At 59.3% G+C, this 19,464-nt stretch overlaps 4 protein-coding genes across 6 annotated transcripts; 2 read left to right on the top strand and 2 right to left on the bottom strand.

Moving 5' to 3' along the window:
• Positions 1-4,445: 4,445 nt before the first annotated feature.
• On the bottom strand, positions 4,446-5,839 carry CHLRE_04g217962v5 (uncharacterized protein). Its single transcript, XM_001698071.2, has 3 exons — positions 5,741-5,839; positions 5,462-5,671; positions 4,446-5,184 (listed from the first exon to the last, which is right to left on the bottom strand). The coding sequence occupies exons 1-3, from the start codon at positions 5,757-5,759 to the stop codon at positions 4,646-4,648; spliced, it is 768 nt and encodes a 255-aa protein (XP_001698123.1). The 5' UTR covers positions 5,760-5,839; the 3' UTR covers positions 4,446-4,645.
• Positions 5,840-5,997: 158 nt separating this feature from the next.
• On the bottom strand, positions 5,998-7,669 carry CHLRE_04g217961v5 (uncharacterized protein). 2 transcript variants are annotated; one of them, XM_043061797.1, is made up of 4 exons: positions 7,176-7,669; positions 6,943-7,110; positions 6,483-6,764; positions 5,998-6,296 (listed from the first exon to the last, which is right to left on the bottom strand). In XM_043061797.1, exons 1-4 carry the CDS (start codon positions 7,185-7,187, stop codon positions 6,261-6,263), a joined length of 498 nt encoding a protein of 165 aa, XP_042925052.1. In that variant the 5' UTR covers positions 7,188-7,669; the 3' UTR covers positions 5,998-6,260. The 2 variants fall into 2 exon arrangements, with proteins under 2 accessions (XP_042925052.1, XP_042925053.1); XM_043061798.1 differs by having other exon boundaries at positions 7,176-7,499.
• Positions 7,670-12,959: 5,290 nt separating this feature from the next.
• CHLRE_04g217960v5 (uncharacterized protein) lies at positions 12,960-13,614 on the top strand. Its single transcript, XM_043061796.1, has one exon. The coding sequence runs from the start codon at positions 13,059-13,061 to the stop codon at positions 13,239-13,241; it is 183 nt and encodes a 60-aa protein (XP_042925051.1). The 5' UTR covers positions 12,960-13,058; the 3' UTR covers positions 13,242-13,614.
• Positions 13,615-14,379: 765 nt separating this feature from the next.
• CHLRE_04g217959v5 (uncharacterized protein) lies at positions 14,380-18,917 on the top strand. Of its 2 annotated transcripts, none has more exons than XM_043061795.1 (10): positions 14,380-14,679; positions 14,748-14,800; positions 14,900-14,928; positions 15,070-15,144; positions 15,362-15,480; positions 15,762-15,835; positions 16,143-16,214; positions 16,522-16,605; positions 16,894-16,985; positions 17,286-18,917. In XM_043061795.1, the coding sequence occupies exons 2-10, from the start codon at positions 14,756-14,758 to the stop codon at positions 17,398-17,400; spliced, it is 705 nt and encodes a 234-aa protein (XP_042925050.1). In that variant the 5' UTR covers positions 14,380-14,679; positions 14,748-14,755; the 3' UTR covers positions 17,401-18,917. The 2 variants fall into 2 exon arrangements, with proteins under 2 accessions (XP_042925050.1, XP_001701241.2); XM_001701189.2 differs by having other exon boundaries at positions 17,286-18,228.
• Positions 18,918-19,464: the final 547 nt, after the last annotated feature.

The raw sequence follows: 19,464 nt of genomic DNA, 5'->3' as shown, positions 1-19,464 counted from the left end.
GGCCCAGCACGCCCACTAGCCGTGCCCGTGTACTTGCGCACCATGGACACGTGGAACGTGTGATGGATGTTCTTCAGCGACGCCGGCAGTGCAAGCTGAACAGCAGCCCCACTACTAACCGGACGTACCACAGTAAAAGGCCCAATCCAGCGCGGTAGCAGCTTGCGCGGTCCCTTAGCCCGAGCGCGCAGATTCTTGGTGTTGAGCAGGACCAAGTCGCCAGGCCGGTACGTGACGTCTTTCTTGTTGCGATCGTAGTAATTCGCAGCACGGCTCTGAGCCGCCTCCAGGCAGGCGCGCGCCTCAGCCATCCTCTGCACGTAAGATTTAGCAAACTCGCGGGCAGCGGGGGCAGACACGTCAAGCTCACGCCACACCGGGGTTGCCGGGTGGTATCCGTAGTTCATGAAGAACGGGGAAAAGCCAGTGGAGCGGTTCACAGCATTGTTGATCGCAAACTCCGCAGCAGTCAGATACAAGTCCCAAGTGTTAGGGCTGCCCACAGTAAAGTTGCGCAGCATATCTCCCAACACCCGGTTGATGCGCTCAGTTTGTCCATCAGTCTGGGGATGGTATGCGGTAGACAGGTTGCTCCGCATGCCCACAAGCGTGCACAGAGATCCCCAAAACTTACTTGTAAATTGCGGACCACGGTCGGACACCAGAGACTTGGGCACACCGTGTAGACGCACGACGTTGTCGAAGAAGAGGCGAGCTGTTGTAGGGGAGTCAGGTATGCCTCGCGTAGGGACAAGATGCACCATTTTCGTTAGCCGGTCAACCATAACACAGCATGTGTCGTATCCCCCTTCAGTTTTGGGGAGCGCACATACGAAATCAAGGGAAACAGACTCCCAAGGCGCATGAGGAATGGGCAGAGAGTGCAGCGTACCAGCGGTCTTACCGGAGACAGACTTGTTGCGCAGACACAGGTCACAGGCGCGAACAAAGGAATCAACCGCAACAGACAGGCCACGCCACCAGAACGAGCGCGACACAATGTCTAGAGTACGCTTACACAGGACCAGAGTGGCACGCAAAAATGATGTCACGGCGCAAGTTATCATCAGCAGGGACAACTATCACACGCGCGCCATTGACAAGGCGATACCATAGCCCACCGTCACACGCCAGGTCGCGGGTGTTGGCCTCGCTAGAGAGCCACGGATCAGAGGCATAGGCAGCGCGAATCCGGTCCCCGAAAGATACAGACATCTCAGGGGAATCAGCCGGGGCGGTCACGGGGTCACCAGTCGCTACCGGGGGTGCAGCAGCCCAGGCCGGTGGACTCACCAGGCGACGCGTCTTGACAGGAGGAGCAGGCGCGGGAACAGTAGCGGTAGCACGCTTAGTCCCAGCGGCCGTCTTCTTGCCAGGCGCAGCCGGAGCCGGTACAGCAGGCGACGGTGTAGGCTTGGCGGTCTTCGGAGCAGGCGCTTGCGTCTGCGCGGGCTTAGCCGCGGCAGAGGGCGCCGTGCCCAGCCCAGAAGCCTTTCGCGCTTGTCCACGCGTGACCATGTGTAACCTAATACCCTGCAGAAGGGGGTGGCGACTCAGGGCGTCAGCAACGTTCAAGGTCCCCTTCAGGTACTCCCAGGTGTAGTTAAAGCGCGCAAGATACTCCATCCAGCGGGCTTGTCGACGGTTCTGTCGGTACACCATCCAGAAATGTTAAGGGCTTGTGGTTTGTATCATCAGACTCAGGCCCAGCACGCCCACTAGCCGTGCCCGTGTACTTGCGCACCATGGACACGTGGAACGTGTGATGGATGTTCTTCAGCGACGCCGGCAGTGCAAGCTGAACAGCAGCCCCACTACTAACCGGACGTACCACAGTAAAAGGCCCAATCCAGCGCGGTAGCAGCTTGCGCGGTCCCTTAGCCCGAGCGCGCAGATTCTTGGTGTTGAGCAGGACCAAGTCGCCAGGCCGGTACGTGACGTCTTTGGCCCTCCAGGTAACAGCGCCACTCCTTGAGCGCATGAAGAACCGCCAGAAACTCCTGCTCACCCGTGGTGTAGCGAGTCTCCGGACCTGTGAACTTCTTGCTCGAAAAGGCAATAGGGCGGCCGTTTTGCAGCAGAACAGCGCCGGACCCTAGCAGCGAGGCGTCAGTCACAACCTCTACGCGGAATGGCTGGGAGTAATCAGGGTAAGCAAGCAAGATATCAGAAGCAACAGCCTGCTTGATAGCGTCAAACGCGGCTTGACAGGAGGCTGTCCAAGCATAAGCCGACGTAAATGCGCCCTTCTTCAACAGTGCCGTGAGCGGCGCAGCCAGAATTGAGTAACGCTCAATGAACTTACGGAAGTAGTTGGTCAGCCCCAAAAACTTGCGAAGCTCCAGCAGGTTCCTGGGCGCCGGCCAGTTCCGTACCGCCGAGGTACTCAATCTGCGTTTGGGCCCAGTGGCATTTGCTCTGTTTAGCATACAGTTGCTCACGACGAAGGGTTGCGAGCACAGCGCGCAGGTGCTCCAGGTGTTCATCCAAGGTGCGGGAAATCACCAAAACGTCGTCAAGGTAGCAGACCACAACACCTTTATCAATCAGGGGGCGGAACATTCGGTCAATGCAGGCTTGGAATGTGGCAGGGGCATTCACGAGACCAAATGAAAGCACGGTGTACTCGAAATGAGGGCGTACGGAAGGCCGTCATAGGGATGTCGCTAGGCGAAATCCTAATCTGGTTGTAGCCCTGCTGCAGATCAATCGAGCTAAAGTACCGGGCCCCGCGCAGCTTATCAAGCAAGTCATCAATGCGCGGCAGAGGGTACCGGTTCTTCACCGTTACGGCATTCAGACCCCGGTAGTCGATACACATGCGCAGAGTCCCATCCTTTTTACCGACAAAGAGAATTGGCGCAGACCAGGGAGACGTAGAAGGTCGAACCATCTTCTTGGCCATCAAGTCAGTTACTTGACGCTTGACCTCCTCCAGCTCCTTGGGTGCCAGCCGGTACATCGGACGCGAAACAGGTTGCGTGCCGGGAAGTAGTGGGATGGTGTGGTCGACTGGGCGCACTGGAGGCAGCCCCGGGATGGGCTGGAACACGTCAGAGTATTCATCCAGCAACGCCTTCACACGCGGATCCTGCGAGGGAGGAGCACTGGGGGGGACAGAACCTTTCTCCTTCTCGGGTGCAGGTGCGGTGCCGGCCTGAGGGGTAGCCGTGGTATCCGCAACGACTGGCGCGTTCGAACCAGGGTGGTTCGCAGCAGACGCATCAGCAGTACCAGTCACAGCAGAGGAAGCAACAGGGGCGACCGAGGGGCGACAACGTGGACGAACAACGATAACATGCGCACCCTTGCGAATCATACGGTCAGCTTCCTTTCGACCAACCAGAGTGGGCGTCTTGGTCGGCGGCAGACGCGGTGGAGCGGGAACTGGTGACGCCGAACCAACAGCAGAAGAGCCCTTGGCCACTCCGACCTTGTGCGCAGCAGGTGATGCACCGGTCTTGGCGCCAGCTTTATCAGATGCAGGCCTGCGGGGATCCCCAGAACTAGACGCAGGCACAGCACAGCTAACGGCATGCAGGTGAGCGGCAACAATGGCGTCGTTTTCACGATTCATGGCAATAATAGCCGACAGCGCCATGTTAGCAGTAGGCTGGTCGAGTGCGACGGACGCAACAGTCAAGGCGTGCACACCTATGGTCCGAAGCGGTACAGAAACAGTGCGCTTGCCCGTTCGTAGCACTAGTGCCTGCTTGCCTAGGTCTACGGCGGCCCCCTCCCGCACCATGGTACTAGCGCCCAAGATCAGCTGTGCGGAGTCAGTAAAGGTAGGCAGCACAAACGGGTGCAACGTGAGGTACGCAGAACCAAACGCCACGCGCAACGCCACGCGCCCTAGAATGGTTTGCTTACCACCATCGGCCAGAGTGACGTGTTGCCACGCCGACTTCAACAACTTGAGTCCCAGTTGGTCGCAAAGCGCCTTGGACACGAAGTCGTGACTAGCTCCAGTATCAGCCAGTACAGAAACACGCAGGCCGCCGACACGTGCAGGCACGATTGGCAAAGGCCCTGCGGTTGAAGCGGCAGCAGATGGCACAGCAGAGTTTGCGGTCAAGTACAACGAAGAGGCATGAGGAGGTGCACGTGCGTTGCTAACAGGCAGGGGCGGTGCATACCAAACAGTCACGCTATGCTTAAGCGCCGGTAGCTGCACCGGATGATTCTGCAGATCCAACCCCTGAAACAACGACTCCCCAACCCCAAACGTCACCGCTTTCGACATCCCTTGCAGTAGATCTTGACACACCTTGGACTTGGACATGTAAGACGGGACGACGAAGACGCCGGCGGTGTCAGCTGGCCGCCGCGCCTGACAGGCCTTGAAGCGGGAGACCTGCGATGTCAGCTCAGAAAAGCGCGAGGGAACAAACAGCGTAGTATGCCCACCCAACCCCAGAGACGAGATTGGAACCTCCAGAGGCAACTCGTAAAGATTACACTCGGCACCGAAGCCAGCACGCCGCAGGCGACCGTCAAACGTCAGCTCGCGCCCAACAGCGCCTTCGATACGCTTCACTGCAGCAGGTAGCAAAGCTCGAGTGTTCTTCAGAGTGGTGTAGGGCAAAGAACGCATCAGAAGTGCGCACCCAGGATCATCCTCGCAAATCCCCTGGGCAACCCCCTACTTGCGGCCACCCGCCTTGCCGGCGGCGCCGCCGCGACCCCCCTTGTTGCCGCGACCACCGCCCTGACCACCGCCGCGACCGCGGCCACGGCCCCCCTGACCACCCTTCCGGACTACCGTCTGCCAGTTGTCGTACCCCACGTGGGCCTTGACGGAGTGGCCAGACTTGCCGCAGACAAAGCAGAGACCATCCACCTTGCGAGCCTTGAGGATAGCCTCGGACACGCCGAACTTGGTCTCGTCCGACGTGCGCGGCGGGCACGGCAGAGAGCCATCCGCGATCTCGGTCACAGCGGCCGACGGACCAGAGCCGTCAGCGCGCTTCTGGCGCTTGGGTGCAGGGGTAGGGCGGTTGTCCTCCTCCTCCGTCTCCATGCCGGCGTCATCAGTGGCCGGAGGGGACGCAGCGCCGTTCAGGTCGGCAGCCGGCTGCGGCGCAGCGCCAGCAGCGAGCTCGCGGCTTCCAGTCGCCACGCGTCCATCAGAGCCTCCAGCAGCACCACCATTGCCTCCAGTAGTCGCAGCGGTCTCAGCAGCTGCGTTCAGGTCAGCCGCCAAAGAGCGAGGAGGCAAAGGTGGCGTCAGAGAAATTGGAGCAGGAACCGCAGCAGGAGCAGTCCCTATTAAAGTCGCAAAAGTTTGTGCAAATTGCGTCAGAGTGTTGTGCAGATCCGCGAGCAATTTCGCAGCGGGCCCAGTAGGCAAGACAGTACCCTGGCCCGATCCCATGGCGACCGCAGTGTCGGCCGGCACAATGGAGTCCTCAAGCCCAGGAGGCGGAGGCTCGACCCCAGCTGCATCCATACTACCAACCGATCAGAGCGACGCTGACGGGCTGGCCGCAATGGTAGCAACGGCAGCTGAGCACGACGGACGAGGTGGAGGGCCCAGCAGCGGCGTTCTCCTCCTCCTTGACGTCGGCGATGTCAGTATCACCGTTGGCGTCAACAGCCGGAGGCTCCGAGGACGGTTCTCCGGCCGTCTCGAAGTCGTCCTCGTCGTAGTCAAGCAGCTCCTCGTCCTCTGCGCAGCAGAGGGCAAGTGCTAAGGAACACAGAAAAGAAAACGGAGCGGTAGCGGATCAGCACGTACCGTGGCCGTGCAGCGCCATAGGCAGGCTGGGAGAATCGCAGAATTGTGACTTCAGAAGCGGAAGCGTCGGACCCAATAGCGGGCCCCCAAGAAAGAGGCGTAGATACCAATTGTAGTGCCGAAGCACCGTGTGTATGGAGGTAGTGAGAACTACCGGGTTTGGGAGGCAAGGCCGTGTAAGTAGTCGGTGTAGCCGCCGGAGGCTTCACCCGACCCTACCATGTCCGACGCCAGCGCAGGTGCCAGCTTGACGGAAGACTCGTATACAGTTACAGAAACCCGATGTTGAGGACACAGTCAGAACCCTCACTAACAGCACAGATTGCTGCACACAGCGCCAGAGCTGTGCCCCGGGCGGTTACGCCAGCTGTAACGCCCCAGAGTCGGACAGACAGACAGCGACTCTGCCGGCACGTACCAGGAGTGCCACGGACTCAGACGTCCCACGTTGTAAGCCCCAGACTTGGCACTACAGTGAGGAGCTCGCGGAAGTCGCTGGTGAGTTCAAGGAGGGGTTGAATCAATCGGAAGGGTAGGGCCTGTTCCGCGTCGGCGCCTGGCGGCGCGGTGCGTGTAAGGAGGGCCGACAGACCGTGGAGCGTGGTGTGGTATGCGCTGCCCTTTTGGGTCAGCTCCAGCCCCGCGTCTTTGATCAGCGAGAGTTGTCGTAGGTTGGTGTAAAAGCGGCACTCTAAAACCGTCCCTATCACGTAGGCAGCAATGCGTCCAAGGCCCAGCACACCTTGCAGTTGGCGGCACTGTCCGTGATAACTGCCACGATGTCGTCGGCGCCCAGCTCCTCGATGGCGGCGATGATGACCTGCGCAATCTCCTCGCCGGTCTTGTTGAGCACGCTTGACATGTCCACAGACTTGTAGAACACCGCCTCGCCACGCGCACACACCATGATGTTGAGGATGGGGCGGTTGCGCGCGTCGGACCAGCCATCGCTGGTCACGGTGCAGCCGCTGCGCTTGTTCTTCTCGAAGAAGGGCTGCAGCTTCTCCTTGACGTGCTTCTTCACCTGGGTAAGGGGTATGGCATACAGGGTAGACAAAACAATGTAGTGTGCGGGACAAGCCGGGATTGTGCAGGGACAAGCGGGGATAAGCCGGGATAAGGCAGGACCTGGCAGGACACGCAGGGTAAGACACGAGGCGGCGCAAGACTGTACGCACGGCACTGGGCCGTAACTCACGCACCTTGTCCAGCAGAGTGGTCCGGATCTTGTTGTAGCCAGGCGGAGCGTACTTCGGGCCCGCCGCGACGACCGCCTTCAGCATCCTGATGAAGGCGGGGTGCTTCCGCACGTTGAAGGGGACGCCGGTGAGATAGAAGAAGTCACCGATGGCCACGTCCGCCTCCGTGTTCTGGGTACGTGCACGAGTCTCTTCAATGGTTGCCTGGCGGCCTGGTCGCTTGGCGGCCGGCTCACTGCTCGCAGCATCGCTCTCGCGCCTGCGCTTCACGCTCTTCTTCTTCTCGTCCTCCTCATGTAGCTTGTACAGCTCCGACTTTACAGCTTTAGAGATTTTCAAGCACGGGAGCGCACCGTTGCCGAGGGATAGAAGATGGTTCAAGGCGCGAGTTCCAGTGCCGGTGAAGGTGTATTCACAGATTGTGCACTTTGCTCTGATATTTGAGCCGCTCTTGCCTAGCTTATCAAAGAGCTTCCAGGCAGCATCTATAGCGGCCGACTTCGGCGCCTTCGACATTTAATCGCAAGTATGTGTTTCCCACAGCATAGCGAGCTGTAACGACCTCGAGTATGGTAATGTATAGTAGGATACAGGGAAGGATACTAAGGAGGAACACGGAGAGCGAAATTTGCAATGGGACCGGGCATAGGCTGCATGGGGACGTACTATTATTGCACGTACTAACCCTTGCTCGCCGGCGTATTTTAAGTGAATTATGGTGTACTGTACTAGAAAGCTGTGTACTGCGTATTAATACGCGTATTATAAGAAAATGGCAAGTACAGTGCAACCCTGGTGTGGGGTCCGAGGGCCCGTGTGCGGGTGGTGCGGGGTGTTGCACAGTACATGTCAAGCGCCAGGCCTGCTGTGTTGGCTGTCAATGGGGCTGGCAGCTCTGTGGTGCATCACTGGCATGCCCAGTAACGATCCAACACAGCTGGCCACGGAACCCAGGCACTGGGGTGCATGGGGCACAGTGTGGGGTCCGAGGGCCCGTGTGCGGGTGGTGCAGGGTGTTGCACAGTACATGTCAAGCGCCAGACCTGCTGTGTTGGCTGTCAATGGGGCTGGAAGCTCTGTGATGCATCACTGGCATGCCCAGTAACGATCCAACACAGCTGGCCACGGAACCCAGGCACTGGGGTGCATGGGGCACAGTGTGGGGTCCGAGGGCCGGTGTGCGGGTGGTGCGGGGTGTTGCACAGTACATGTCAAGCGCCAGACCTGCTGTGTTGGCTGTCAATGGGGCTGGCAGCTCATGTGGTGCATCACTGGCATGCCCAGTAACGATCCAACACAGCTGGCCACGGAACCCAGGCACTGGGGTGCATGGGGCACAGTGTGGGGTCCGAGGGCCCGTGTGTGGGGGGTGCAGGGTGTTGCACAGTACATGTCAAGAGCCAGGCCAGCTGTGTTGGCTGTCAATGGGGCTGGCAGCTCTCTGGTGCATCACTGGCATGCCCAGTAACGATCCAACACAGCTGGCCATGGAACCCAGGCACTGGGGTGCATGGGGCACAGTGTGGGGTCCGAGGGCCCGTGTGCGGGTGGTGCGGGGTGTTGCACAGTACATGTCAAGCGCCAGACCTGCTGTGTTGGCTGTCAATGGGGCTGGCAGCTCTGTGGTGCATCACTGGCATGCCCAGTAACGATCCAACACAGCTGGCCACGGAACCCAGGCACTGGGGTGGAACACAGTGTGGGGTCCGAGGGCCCGTGTGTGGGGGTTGCGGGGTGTTGCACAGTACAAACGATCCAACACAGCTGGCCACGGAACCCAGGCACTGGGGTGCATGGGGCACAGTGCGGGGTCCGAGGGCCCGTGTGCGGGTGGTGCAGGGTGTTGCACAGTACATGTCAAGCACCATGCCAGCTGTGTTGGCTGTCAATGGGGCTGGAAGCTCATGTGGTGCATCACTGGCATGCCCAGTAACGATCCAACACAGCTGGCCACGGAACCCAGGCACTGGGGTGCATGGAACACAGTGTGGGGTCCGAGGGCCCGTGTGCGGGTGGTGCGGGGTGTTGCACAGAACATGTCAAGCGCCAGACCTGCTGTGTTGGCTGTCAATGGGGCTGGAAGCTCATGTGGTGCATCACTGGCATGCCCAGTAACGATCCAACACAGCTGGCCACGGAACCCAGGCACTGGGGTGCATGGGGCACAGTGTGGGGTCCGAGGGCCCGTGTGTGGGGGGTGCGGGGTGTTGCACAGTACATGTCAAGAGCCAGGCCAGCTGTGTTGGCTGTCAATGGGCTGGCAGCTCTGTGGTGCATCACTGGCATGCCCAGTAACGATCCAACACAGCTGGCCACGGAACCCAGGCACTGGGGTGCATGGCACACAGTGTGGGGTCCGAGGGCCCGTGTGTGGGGGATGCGGGGTGTTGCACAGTACATGTCAAGCGCCAGGCCAGCTGTGTTGGCTGTCAATGGGGCTGTCAGCTCTGTGGTGCATCACTGGCATGCCCAGTAACGATCCAACACAGCTGGCCACGGAACCCAGGCACTGGGGTGCATGGGGCACAGTGTGGGGTCCGAGGGCCCGTGTGTGGGTGGTGCGGGGTGTTGCACAGTACATGTCAAGCGCCAGGCCAGCTGTGTTGGCTGTCAATGGGGCTGTCAGCTCTGTGATGCATCACTGGCATGCCCAGTAACGATCCAACACAGCTGGCCACGGAACCCAGGCACTGGGGTGCATGGAACACAGTGTGGGGTCCGAGGGCCCGTGTGTGGGGGTTGCGGGGTGTTGCACAGTACATGTCAAGCGCCAGGCCAGCTGTGTTGGCTGTCAATGGGGCTCGCAGCTCTGTGGTGCATCACTGGCATGCCCAGTAACGATCCAACACAGCTGGCCACGGAACCCAGGCACTGGGGTGCATGGGGCACAGTGTGGGGTCCGAGGGCCCGTGTGTGGGGGGTGCAGGGTGTTGCACAGTACATGTCAAGCGCCAGGCCTGCTGTGTTGGCTGTCAATGGGGCTGGCAGCTCTTTGATGCATCACTGGCATGCCCAGTAACGATCCAACACAGCTGGCCACGGAACCCAGGCACTGGGGTGCATGGGGCACAGTGTGGGGTCCGAGGGCCCGTGTGTGGGTGGTGCGGGGTGTTGCACAGTACATGTCAAGCGCCAGGCCAGCTGTGTTGGCTGTCATTGGGGCTGTCAGCTCTGTGGTGCATCACTGGCATGCCCAGTAACGATCCAACACAGCTGGCCACGGAACCCAGGCACTGGGGTGCATGGCACACAGTGTGGGGTCCGAGGGCCCGTGTGTGGGGGGTGCAGGGTGTTGCACAGTACATGTCAAGCGCCAGGCCAGCTGTGTTGGCTGTCAATGGGGCTGTCAGCTCTGTGGTGCATCACTGGCATGCCCAGTAACGATCCAACACAGCTGGCCACGGAACCCAGGCACTGGGGTGCATGGGGCACAGTGTGGGGTCCGAGGGCCCGTGTGTGGGTGGTGCGGGGTGTTGCACAGTACATGTCAAGCGCCAGGCCAGCTGTGTTGGCTGTCAATGGGGCTGGAAGCTCTGTGATGCATCACTGGCATGCCCAGTAACGATCCAACACAGCTGGCCACGGAACCCAGGCACTGGGGTGCATGGCACACAGTGTGGGGTCCGAGGGCCCGTGTGCGGGTGGTGCGGGGTGTTGCACAGTACATGTCAAGCGCCAGACCTGCTGTGTTGGCTGTCAATGGGGCTCGCAGCTCTGTGGTGCATCACTGGCATGCCCAGTAACGATCCAACACAGCTGGCCACGGAACCCAGGCACTGGGGTGCATGGCACACAGTGTGGGGTCCGAGGGCCCGTGTGTGGGGGGTGCAGGGTGTTGCACAGTACATATCAAGCGCCAGGCCAGCTGTGTTGGCTGTCAATGGGGCTGGCAGCTCTGTGGTGCATCACTGGCATGCCCAGTAACGATCCGACACAGCTGGCCACGGAACCCAGGCACTGGGGTGCATGGAACACAGTGTGGGGTCCGAGGGCCCGTGTGTGGGGGGTGCGGGGTGTTGCACAGTACATGTCAAGCGCCAGGCCAGCTGTGTTGGCTGTCAATGGGGCTGTCAGCTCTGTGGTGCATCACTGGCATGCCCAGTAACGATCCAACACAGCTGGATGGCCACGGAACCCAGGCACTGGGGTGCATGGGGCACAGTGTGGGGTCCGAGGGCCCGTGTGTGGGGGGTGCAGGGTGTTGCACAGTACATGTCAAGCGCCAGGCCTGCTGTGTTGGCTGTCAATGGGGCTGGCAGCTCTGTGGTGCATCACTGGCATGCCCAGTAACGATCCAACACAGCTGGCCACGGAACCCAGGCACTGGGGTGCATGGGGCACAGTGTGGGGTCCGAGGGCCCGTGTGTGGGGGGTGCGGGGTGTTGCACAGTACATGTCAAGCGCCAGGCCAGCTGTGTTGGCTGTCATTGGGGCTGTCAGCTCTGTGGTGCATCACTGGCATGCCCAGTAACGATCCAACACAGCTGGCCACGGAACCCAGGCACTGGGGTGCATGGGGCACAGTGTGGGGTCCGAGGGCCCGTGTGTGGGTGGTGCGGGGTGTTGCACAGTACATGTCAAGCGCCAGGCCAGCTGTGTTGGCTGTCAATGGGGCTGTCAGCTCTGTGATGCATCACTGGCATGCCCAGTAACGATCCAACACAGCTGGCCACGGAACCCAGGCACTGGGGTGCATGGCACACAGTGTGGGGTCCGAGGGCCCGTGTGCGGGTGGTGCGGGGTGTTGCACAGTACATGTCAAGTGCCAGACCTGCTGTGTTGGCTGTCAATGGGGCTCGCAGCTCTGTGGTGCATCACTGGCATGCCCAGTAACGATCCAACACAGCTGGCCACGGAACCCAGGCACTGGGGTGCATGGCACACAGTGTGGGGTCCGAGGGCCCGTGTGTGGGGGGTGCAGGGTGTTGCACAGTACATATCAAGCGCCAGGCCAGCTGTGTTGGCTGTCAATGGGGCTGGCAGCTCTGTGGTGCATCACTGGCATGCCCAGTAACGATCCGACACAGCTGGCCACGGAACCCAGGCACTGGGGTGCATGGAACACAGTGTGGGGTCCGAGGGCCCGTGTGTGGGGGGTGCGGGGTGTTGCACAGTACATGTCAAGCGCCAGGCCAGCTGTGTTGGCTGTCAATGGGGCTGTCAGCTCTGTGGTGCATCACTGGCATGCCCAGTAACGATCCAACACAGCTGGCCACGGAACCCAGGCACTGGGGTGCATGGGGCACAGTGTGGGGTCCGAGGGCCCGTGTATGTGTGGGTGGTGCATGCGGGGTGTTGCACAGTACATATCAAGCGCCAGACCTGCTGTGTTGGCTGTCAATGGGGCTGGCAGCTCTGTGGTGCACCACTGGCATGCCCAGTAACGATCCAACACAGCTGACCACGGAACCCAGGCACTGGGGTGCATGGGGCACAGTGTGGGGTCCGAGGGCCCGTGTGTGGGTGGTGCAGGGTGTTGCACAGTACATATCAAGCGCCAGACCTGCTGTGTTGGCTGTCATTGGGGCTGTCAGCTCTGTGGTGCATCACTGGCATGCCCAGTAACGATCCAACACAGCTGACCACGGAACCCAGGCACTGGGGTGCATGGGGCACAGTGTGGGGTCCGAGGGCCCGTGTGTGGGTGGTGCAGGGTGTTGCACAGTACATATCAAGCGCCAGGCCAGCTGTGTTGGCTGTCAATGGGGCTGGCAGCTCTGTGGTGCACCACTGGCATGCCCAGTAACGATCCAACACAGCTGGATGGCCACGGAACCCAGGCACTGGGGTGCATGGGGCACAGTGTGGGGTCCGAGGGCCCGTGTGTGGGTGGTGCGGGGTGTCGCACAGTACATACATATCAAGAGCCAGGCCAGCTGTGTTGGCTGTCAATGGGGCTGGCAGCTCTGTGGTGCATCACTGGAATGCCCAGTAACGATCCAACACAATGCCTCCCAGCTGATGGCTGCCTTGCTAGTACCAAAATAATATTTCCAGCCGTGATAAAACTTCTGGGAGTTAGTCTTCTAAGCACAGTACGGTATGCCATTTGACATGGACATACAGAAATGTGCCCAACTGGGACACAGGCGCCCAGGCCTACCTCCACACTGTGCCCCATGAATGCAAGTGCCTGGGTTCCGTGGCCAGCTGTGTTTCTTTGTCCCTGCCTGAGACCGGCTGCCGCCTTTGCCTCCCACCCTGTCTGTGCGGCTGTGCCTTCCCCTGTCTGTGCGTGGGCCTGCCTACCCTGCCTGTGCCTCCCCGGGCCTTCCTGGGGTGGGCGGTTCCGTTTCGAGTGAATAGCGTCAAGGGACGAATTCGCTCGAGGTCATGGGTTCGACCCCCATACACCCCTCCGATTTCAATCGGAATGAATAGACTACGGACATGCAGTGGGCTGGATGAGTTTATGCCTTAGTTGATTTGACTGAATTCAGTCCGGAAGGTTTGCTGCGGACTCCAAAAAATTGAGTAGTTCTGGTTGGTCGGGTGATTGAGCATGGTCCTAGCACTCGATGTTAGGAGCAGAACCGGAGGTAAATGGAGCTCTTACGAGAGCAAGCCTACTACTAGAGTAGGTCGTCGGCGATGCAGGTGGCACGTCCCTGAGGTCCAGAGCAGATGTCGCTCGTGACTCGCGTCAGCAAGTCCCTCTTGTAACCAATGCAATCTTCCTGCATCACGGCTCAGCCCGTTTCCTAGCTGTACGAAGCGCCTGGTGCCTCCAGGGCTTGCATCGGGCAAGAAGCGGGCCCCAAAGCAGGCCCTCGGGTGAGAAATATTGGGGCATTTCTGGGGGTGCATTCTCGCCGCGTTGGGCTGGAACGGGCTGCATACAGTCCCCGAATCTCGCCAACTCCCCCTTTCCAGGGGCGGGGTTTGGGGCGGAGCCCGTGGGCGGAGCCCCTCCAAACGATAAGAACTGGGCTTCTGGGAGCCTCTGGATGCCGTGGGCGAGAACATGGTCAGGGCCCTTCTAGCCAGCAGCGGCGGCCTATTTCTGGAAGATGCAAAGCCCGGGGCCTCACATATGTTCATTCCGCCGTCTCCAACATTTGCCTAACCGTGCTGGAGTTGGCACCTGGTCGTGTGCTGCTTTTGCAGTGCGCGCGACCATATCGGGTTGGCCTGTGACTCTGACAGCTGGGATCGTAACTGGTTGGCGCTGCTTGGGCCTCCCTCCAATGCAGGCCGATTTGCTGATTGCTCGGGCATGTCTGTCGTGCACTCGAACATGCTCGACGTGATGGCGCAGCTGTATTTTTATCTATAACATTTTGCATATGGCTCGCAATGTCGTCTGTGTGCTGTGGAAGGCCGACCGAGTTACATCTAGTTACATAGCGTTGGTCGGCTTGGAGTGTACAGGATGGGGGGTGCGGCGTGCTGGAATGCTCCGTAACATTAATGCATTCTTGTGTTTAGCGCAATGAGATTTTTACACTGATTAAGTCTCACATGCTAAGTCCCGCTCTGGAGAATCGGCCCCGCATTTAGGGTCGTCGCTAAACTTGACAGGCCGTCTGCTGTCTGGATCCGGCAATCCACACTTCTATCAGGAGAACGCATTGTTCTGCTTTACTTTGTGAACATCACTTCATAGGTCTTGTTCCCCCACCCAGTGTTTTCGCAAACGTGCAGAGATGCGTTCTTTGCAAAGCCGCCCTGCGTCGACTTTTAGGCCGTGCAAGGGCTCTAACCGCATTGTGCGTATGCGATCAACAGCTGCCCAACCCAGTAAGTTCGGGCGGGCCACGTCGCGGTTTCCATCGCGACTTGTCAAACCGCAACTTGTTGTATCGCAGTCAGCACGATGGAGCTGAAACCGGATGTAGCGCAGAAGCTGCGGCACGCGGAGGTAAGGGAATCGTCGGTAACTCGTGAGTCGCTGCCCGCCGACACGCTTCACGCCGAGGTCGCGTGTAACACGTATATTGGCTTGCTTGCTTGCTCGCAGGCGGTTTGCTTTGATGTAGACAGCACATTGTGAGTATGCCGTGAGCTTGACTTGAAATGCAAGGGCGCGAGGCCAGGTGCAAAGCAGCCCAGCTCGCAGTGGTGATGGCTGCATTGCTACAAATGCTTACATGTGTGTCTATGACCGTCATATTTCATTCTGGCCTTCAGCTGTGAGGACGAGTCAATCGACGAGCTTGCAGCCTACCTCGGCGTGGGCGAGCAGGTGGCCGCGCTGACTGCCAAGTGGGTCGATGCAGGCCAATGCTCCTTTGGTTGGGGTTACAAGCTTGATTTGGAGAATCCCGCGGAGGTGGCGGAGGGAGGCAGAAGGGGAACAAACGAGAACACGCAGCATGTTCTGATGTGCTGGGCAACATGTGCGGCCGCCCCTCCCCGCCCTTCCCCTAAATCCGTCCCTCGCCCGTCTCTTGCCCATTCGAACCTACCAATTCACTTGTAGGGCCATGGGTGGCACCGTTGAGTTTAAGGAGGCTCTGCGCACGCGGCTGGGTGTCATGCACCCCAGCCGCCAGGCAGTGGACAAGTTCCTAGCAGACCACCCACACCGGGTGACCAAGGGTGGGTGTGGAGGAGCGAGAAGGTCGTTGGATAGGTGTACCCGTACACATATTATCCGAGAGGACACGAAAGTGGTATGCAGGGTGGCAAGCGGTGCAGATGTGGGTAGGGGTTTACACCGAGAGCTGGGAACTTGTAGGATATGCCAAGGGGGCTGCATTTCGGTGCTCTGATTTCTCGCCTTGCGTCATGGATAAAAAGGCATCAAGCAGGGTCCAGGCAAGGTAGAAGGCATGCCATGGTCCTCTTCCCCCTCCCACTGTGCTAACCCCATCCCACAGGCATCCCGGAGCTGGTGGCGCTGCTGAAGGCGCGGGGGCAGGAGGTGTTCCTGGTGTCGGGCGGCTTCCGGCAGGTGCGGCGGCAGGGAACGGCACGTAATGGCGTGATAGGAGGAAGATACATAAGGGACGTGAGGATATGTTTTGATTGAGATGGATCACACCTGCACCGAAACAATACATGCACGAGGCGCCCAGGACGTGTGCGGGCACAAGGTCTGGGCATATGCAGGGCAGCATGGGGCATCGTACGTCCGTGCTTGCTTGGGGGCGATTGGGGCTTCACATGTCACATCACCCGCCCGCCCACCTGCTCACCTCCAAATGCCTGTACCCTGCCCTCTACCACCCCGCTGATTTGTGTAACAACCGGGCTCTTAGATCATCCACCCACTGGCGGAGTCGCTGGGCATCCCGCTGTCGCACGTGTTTGCCAACTCCATCCTGTTTGACGTGAGTTGTGGCGGCGTCTAGAGCCGGGGAGGGGGCTGGAGGGGGAAGGCGGGGCTCAAGGAGAGAGGAGGAATATCGCTTAGGGTGGAAGGGGAGCGTGGGAAGAATGTAAGAGAGAGGCGACGTCTGGAGAGCGCTTGCAGGCTGGTATTGGAAGAGGAAGTTTGTGGGAATGATGGTGGGGCCATGCCATCATCGTCGCTGCCGCCGTATACATAATCAGGTGGCCATTGAGCTGCCGCGCATTCCAGCACTCCCGTCTCCAGAAACACACATGTACCCTATCTCCCGCACGCGTGGAACGCAGCATGATGGCCGCTATGCGGGCTTTGACGAGAGCGAGTTTACTTGCCGCAGTGGCGGCAAGCCTGCTGCTATTAGGCACATCAAGGTGCGGGTGGCAGAACGGGAGTTGAAGAGGCGGAAATGGGCATCATGGTTGGGGTCAAGGTGAACACACGTACGGGGTTTTACCACAACGTCCCAATTGCTCAACCTGGGGATCAGCATATTTTCGTGCTCAGGGCTTGCAGCGGGGGTAGTGCCCCGGGCTCTTTAAATGTCAACCCAACCCCAGTACTATCAGTGTCGTGTACTGAACCGCCCCCCTCCCGTCACAACAAGAATGCCCGGTTGCCCAGTTACGTAACTATGAAGACAATAATGCATCCATGAACAGGAGAAGTACGGGTACGAGGAGGTGGTGATGGTGGGCGACGGCGCCACGGATGCCGAGGCGCGGTCAGAGGGCGCTGCCAGCCTGTTCATTGGGTAAGTGTGCAGTCAGCAGCGGGCGGTTGGTAGGAGGAAGGGGGGCGGCTGAGCGAGCTTGAGACTGGAGCGCGAGCGGTGGTAGGTTGACGCAACAAGACGCGGTCAACCTTGTCAACCAAAAACGGTTTCGAGCGTGCACGTTGGTATTGCAGGCACGGTTGCTGTGCCTGTAGCGTGTTCAACAATGTTTTGGCGACCCCTGTCGTGCATACGAACTACCCAGCCAAGACCTCCTAGCATGGCATGCCTCTCACCTTCCTGCTGCCCCTGTCCCTGCCCTGCGTCGTGCCTGCGCAGCTACGGCGGCGTGGTGGTGCGCCCCACAGTGGCCGCCCAGGCGGACTGGTACATCATGGACATACAGCAGATGATCGACGTGCTGAAGGCCGCACCGCCCGCCAACGCGCACTGAGCATGTGACGGCGGCAGGAGGAAAAGTGTTGTTAGCACCAGGAACGGGGTTGGGGTGGCACGCAGCAAGCGTCAGCGGCGTGCACAAGCTGGTCGTGGAATCGTAGGTCATGCTGCCGTGGGGCTCACGTCGAGCCGCGATTGAGTGAATAGAATGAGGCGCGTATCATAGTTTGGATGTGACGGAACCGCCGGGCACTTTGCCTGGCGTGCTTCAGGGGCGCGTCATGGTTAGCTCCAAGCTGGCACCATGATGTCGTCGAGCCCACAGGGCCTGGTGCATGCATAGCTCGGAATGTGCCATATTTGGCCCACTTTTGGCCCAGACCGCTACAGGGCTTCCTAGGCGCCCGCACTTGACAAAACATTGATATATACACTATATATGATTATTGCACGGGTTGGGGGTCAAAAGGGCGCGCTGGGCGAGTGGATTCTGGGGGCCGGGTTTTGGGGGGAAAACTGAGGGGCGACCCCAAATTGGCCCACCGGGCCGCGAGACGTTTTGGTCATCCCTGCCGGCGATTTGTCGATTTCGATACCCTATAGATGTCATATGAGGATTGTTGCAACCGTCCGGGCAGGATTGGGAGTGTTCTGGGTGCACATCGCTCCTTAAATGCTCAACATGTTGTTTCGTTTGTCGTCTGCAGGCGCATTCCGGCGTGCACTAATCACCAAAGGATAAACATCAACAGATACTAAATGCGCAAACCAGTTAGCCTGCAGTCCGTCTGCTCCACACGCCATATCTCGCATAGGCGGTGTTTTGTTCCTAGATTTCATGCCGTCGAGTTATCTGCACACTAAGATGTAAGCTAGATAGCTTCGAGCCGAATTGGCGGGGTCCGAGCAAGCGCGACATTTGACATTTTGACTTTGACATTCATGTCCAGAAACTGTTCAGAGACCTTTATGTATGTCACATGATGCCATTTCGATGCTATAGGGGCCTTTACTCATGCAGTCCCCAGGCACTCGCCGGAGCGGCATCCGCCGCACCGAGCCCAGCAGGGCCAGCCCTTGTTTGCCCATTCAAGCTCGCAAAGCTATCACTTACACGTAAAGGATAATTTATATGCAGAGAACCGGGTTGTCAGGCACGCTTTCGAGAACCAGGGCGTGGGCTCTGGCGAGTGGGCCAAATAATCGGGCGGGCGCGCAGGGTCGTTTTCGGGGACTGGTCGGGAATCGCCCTCTTACTGGCCTCCCAGTCCTTGGATAATCCTAATCTAATATAAGCATGCAAAATTAAATCAGGCAGGCTCTGAATCCGTGCGGGCCAGCCGCACGGGCAAGTGGGCCAAATTGGGGTAGGCTGGCAATTAGGCACATTCCGAGCTAGCTTGACTCCGCGGAACCGAACAACAGTTTGTGCCCAAACATGGCAAGTAGTGAGCGGTGAAGAGGCAAGAACCTGATTCAGGGATGCTAAGGAGGGAAGACAGATTCAAGTGATCCTCACTGTTATTACGAGCGGTTGATTTGCGGAAGTACGTGTTGTAAGTACAAGCACGAGGTGCTGCACGTGGGTGATGCGTTGCAGGTGATGCGTTGTGCGACCAGCGCTCGTATCTTCCTTCGTTCGGAACGAAATTTGCCCAAAAAGGCCTCTGGCGGACGAAATTTTTTTGATCTTGGCGTGGAATTTCGGCCAAAACGCACGGGATCTTGGGGGGTCTTTCGGCAAACAGACGAAGACATTTTTGGGATTTCGGCCACTTTTGGCCAAGGACAGGGGGTTCCCGCGGCTACTCCACGGCCGAAACCTGCGTGGCATATGGTAAGAAGGCTCAAAGGGCTGTATCTATGGGTGTTGACGGCGGGAGACAGGGTTTCCCCTGGCGGGAGAGTGAGGTTGGGTGGGTCAGCGGGAAGCAGGGGAGGAGTGGGCGTGTCGTGTCGGTGTCGACCTCGTGCGGGTCGGGGGCGGAGCCCCCGGAAAATTTTGGGGGTGAACGAAGCGGCGGCAGCCTATTTCGTCAACTAAACGAAGCCATTTTAAGGAATTCGGCCACTGACGCCGCCCCTGCCTTCGTAAGATACGAGCGCTGTGTGCGACTGT

This window comes from Chlamydomonas reinhardtii, chromosome 4 (assembly GCF_000002595.2).
Source record: "Chlamydomonas reinhardtii strain CC-503 cw92 mt+ chromosome 4, whole genome shotgun sequence".
Lineage (NCBI taxonomy): Eukaryota > Viridiplantae > Chlorophyta > Chlorophyceae > Chlamydomonadales > Chlamydomonadaceae > Chlamydomonas > Chlamydomonas reinhardtii.
This window is presented reverse-complemented; position numbering and strand designations above follow the sequence as displayed.

Bases quoted from the DNA above. Each gene is read 5' to 3' on its own strand.
- CHLRE_04g217962v5 (XM_001698071.2), bottom strand. The intron at 5,185-5,461 runs GTTGGTAGTATG...ACCTGAACGCAG, and splicing joins CGTCAGCGTCGCTCTGATCG to CTGCTGAGACCGCTGCGACT.
- CHLRE_04g217961v5 (XM_043061797.1), bottom strand. The intron at 6,765-6,942 runs GTGCGTGAGTTA...CCCCTTACCCAG, and splicing joins GGACCACTCTGCTGGACAAG to GTGAAGAAGCACGTCAAGGA. The intron at 6,297-6,482 runs GTGTGCTGGGCC...CCGCGCCGCCAG, and splicing joins ACAGTGCCGCCAACTGCAAG to GCGCCGACGCGGAACAGGCC.
- CHLRE_04g217960v5 (XM_043061796.1), top strand. From the start codon at position 13,059: ATGAATGCAAGTGCCTGGGTTCCGTGGCCAGCTGTGTTTCTTTGTCCC.
- CHLRE_04g217959v5 (XM_043061795.1), top strand. From the start codon at position 14,756: ATGGAGCTGAAACCGGATGTAGCGCAGAAGCTGCGGCACGCGGAG. The intron at 14,801-14,899 runs GTAAGGGAATCG...GCTTGCTCGCAG, and splicing joins AGAAGCTGCGGCACGCGGAG to GCGGTTTGCTTTGATGTAGA. The intron at 16,986-17,285 runs GTAAGTGTGCAG...GTGCCTGCGCAG, and splicing joins GCTGCCAGCCTGTTCATTGG to CTACGGCGGCGTGGTGGTGC.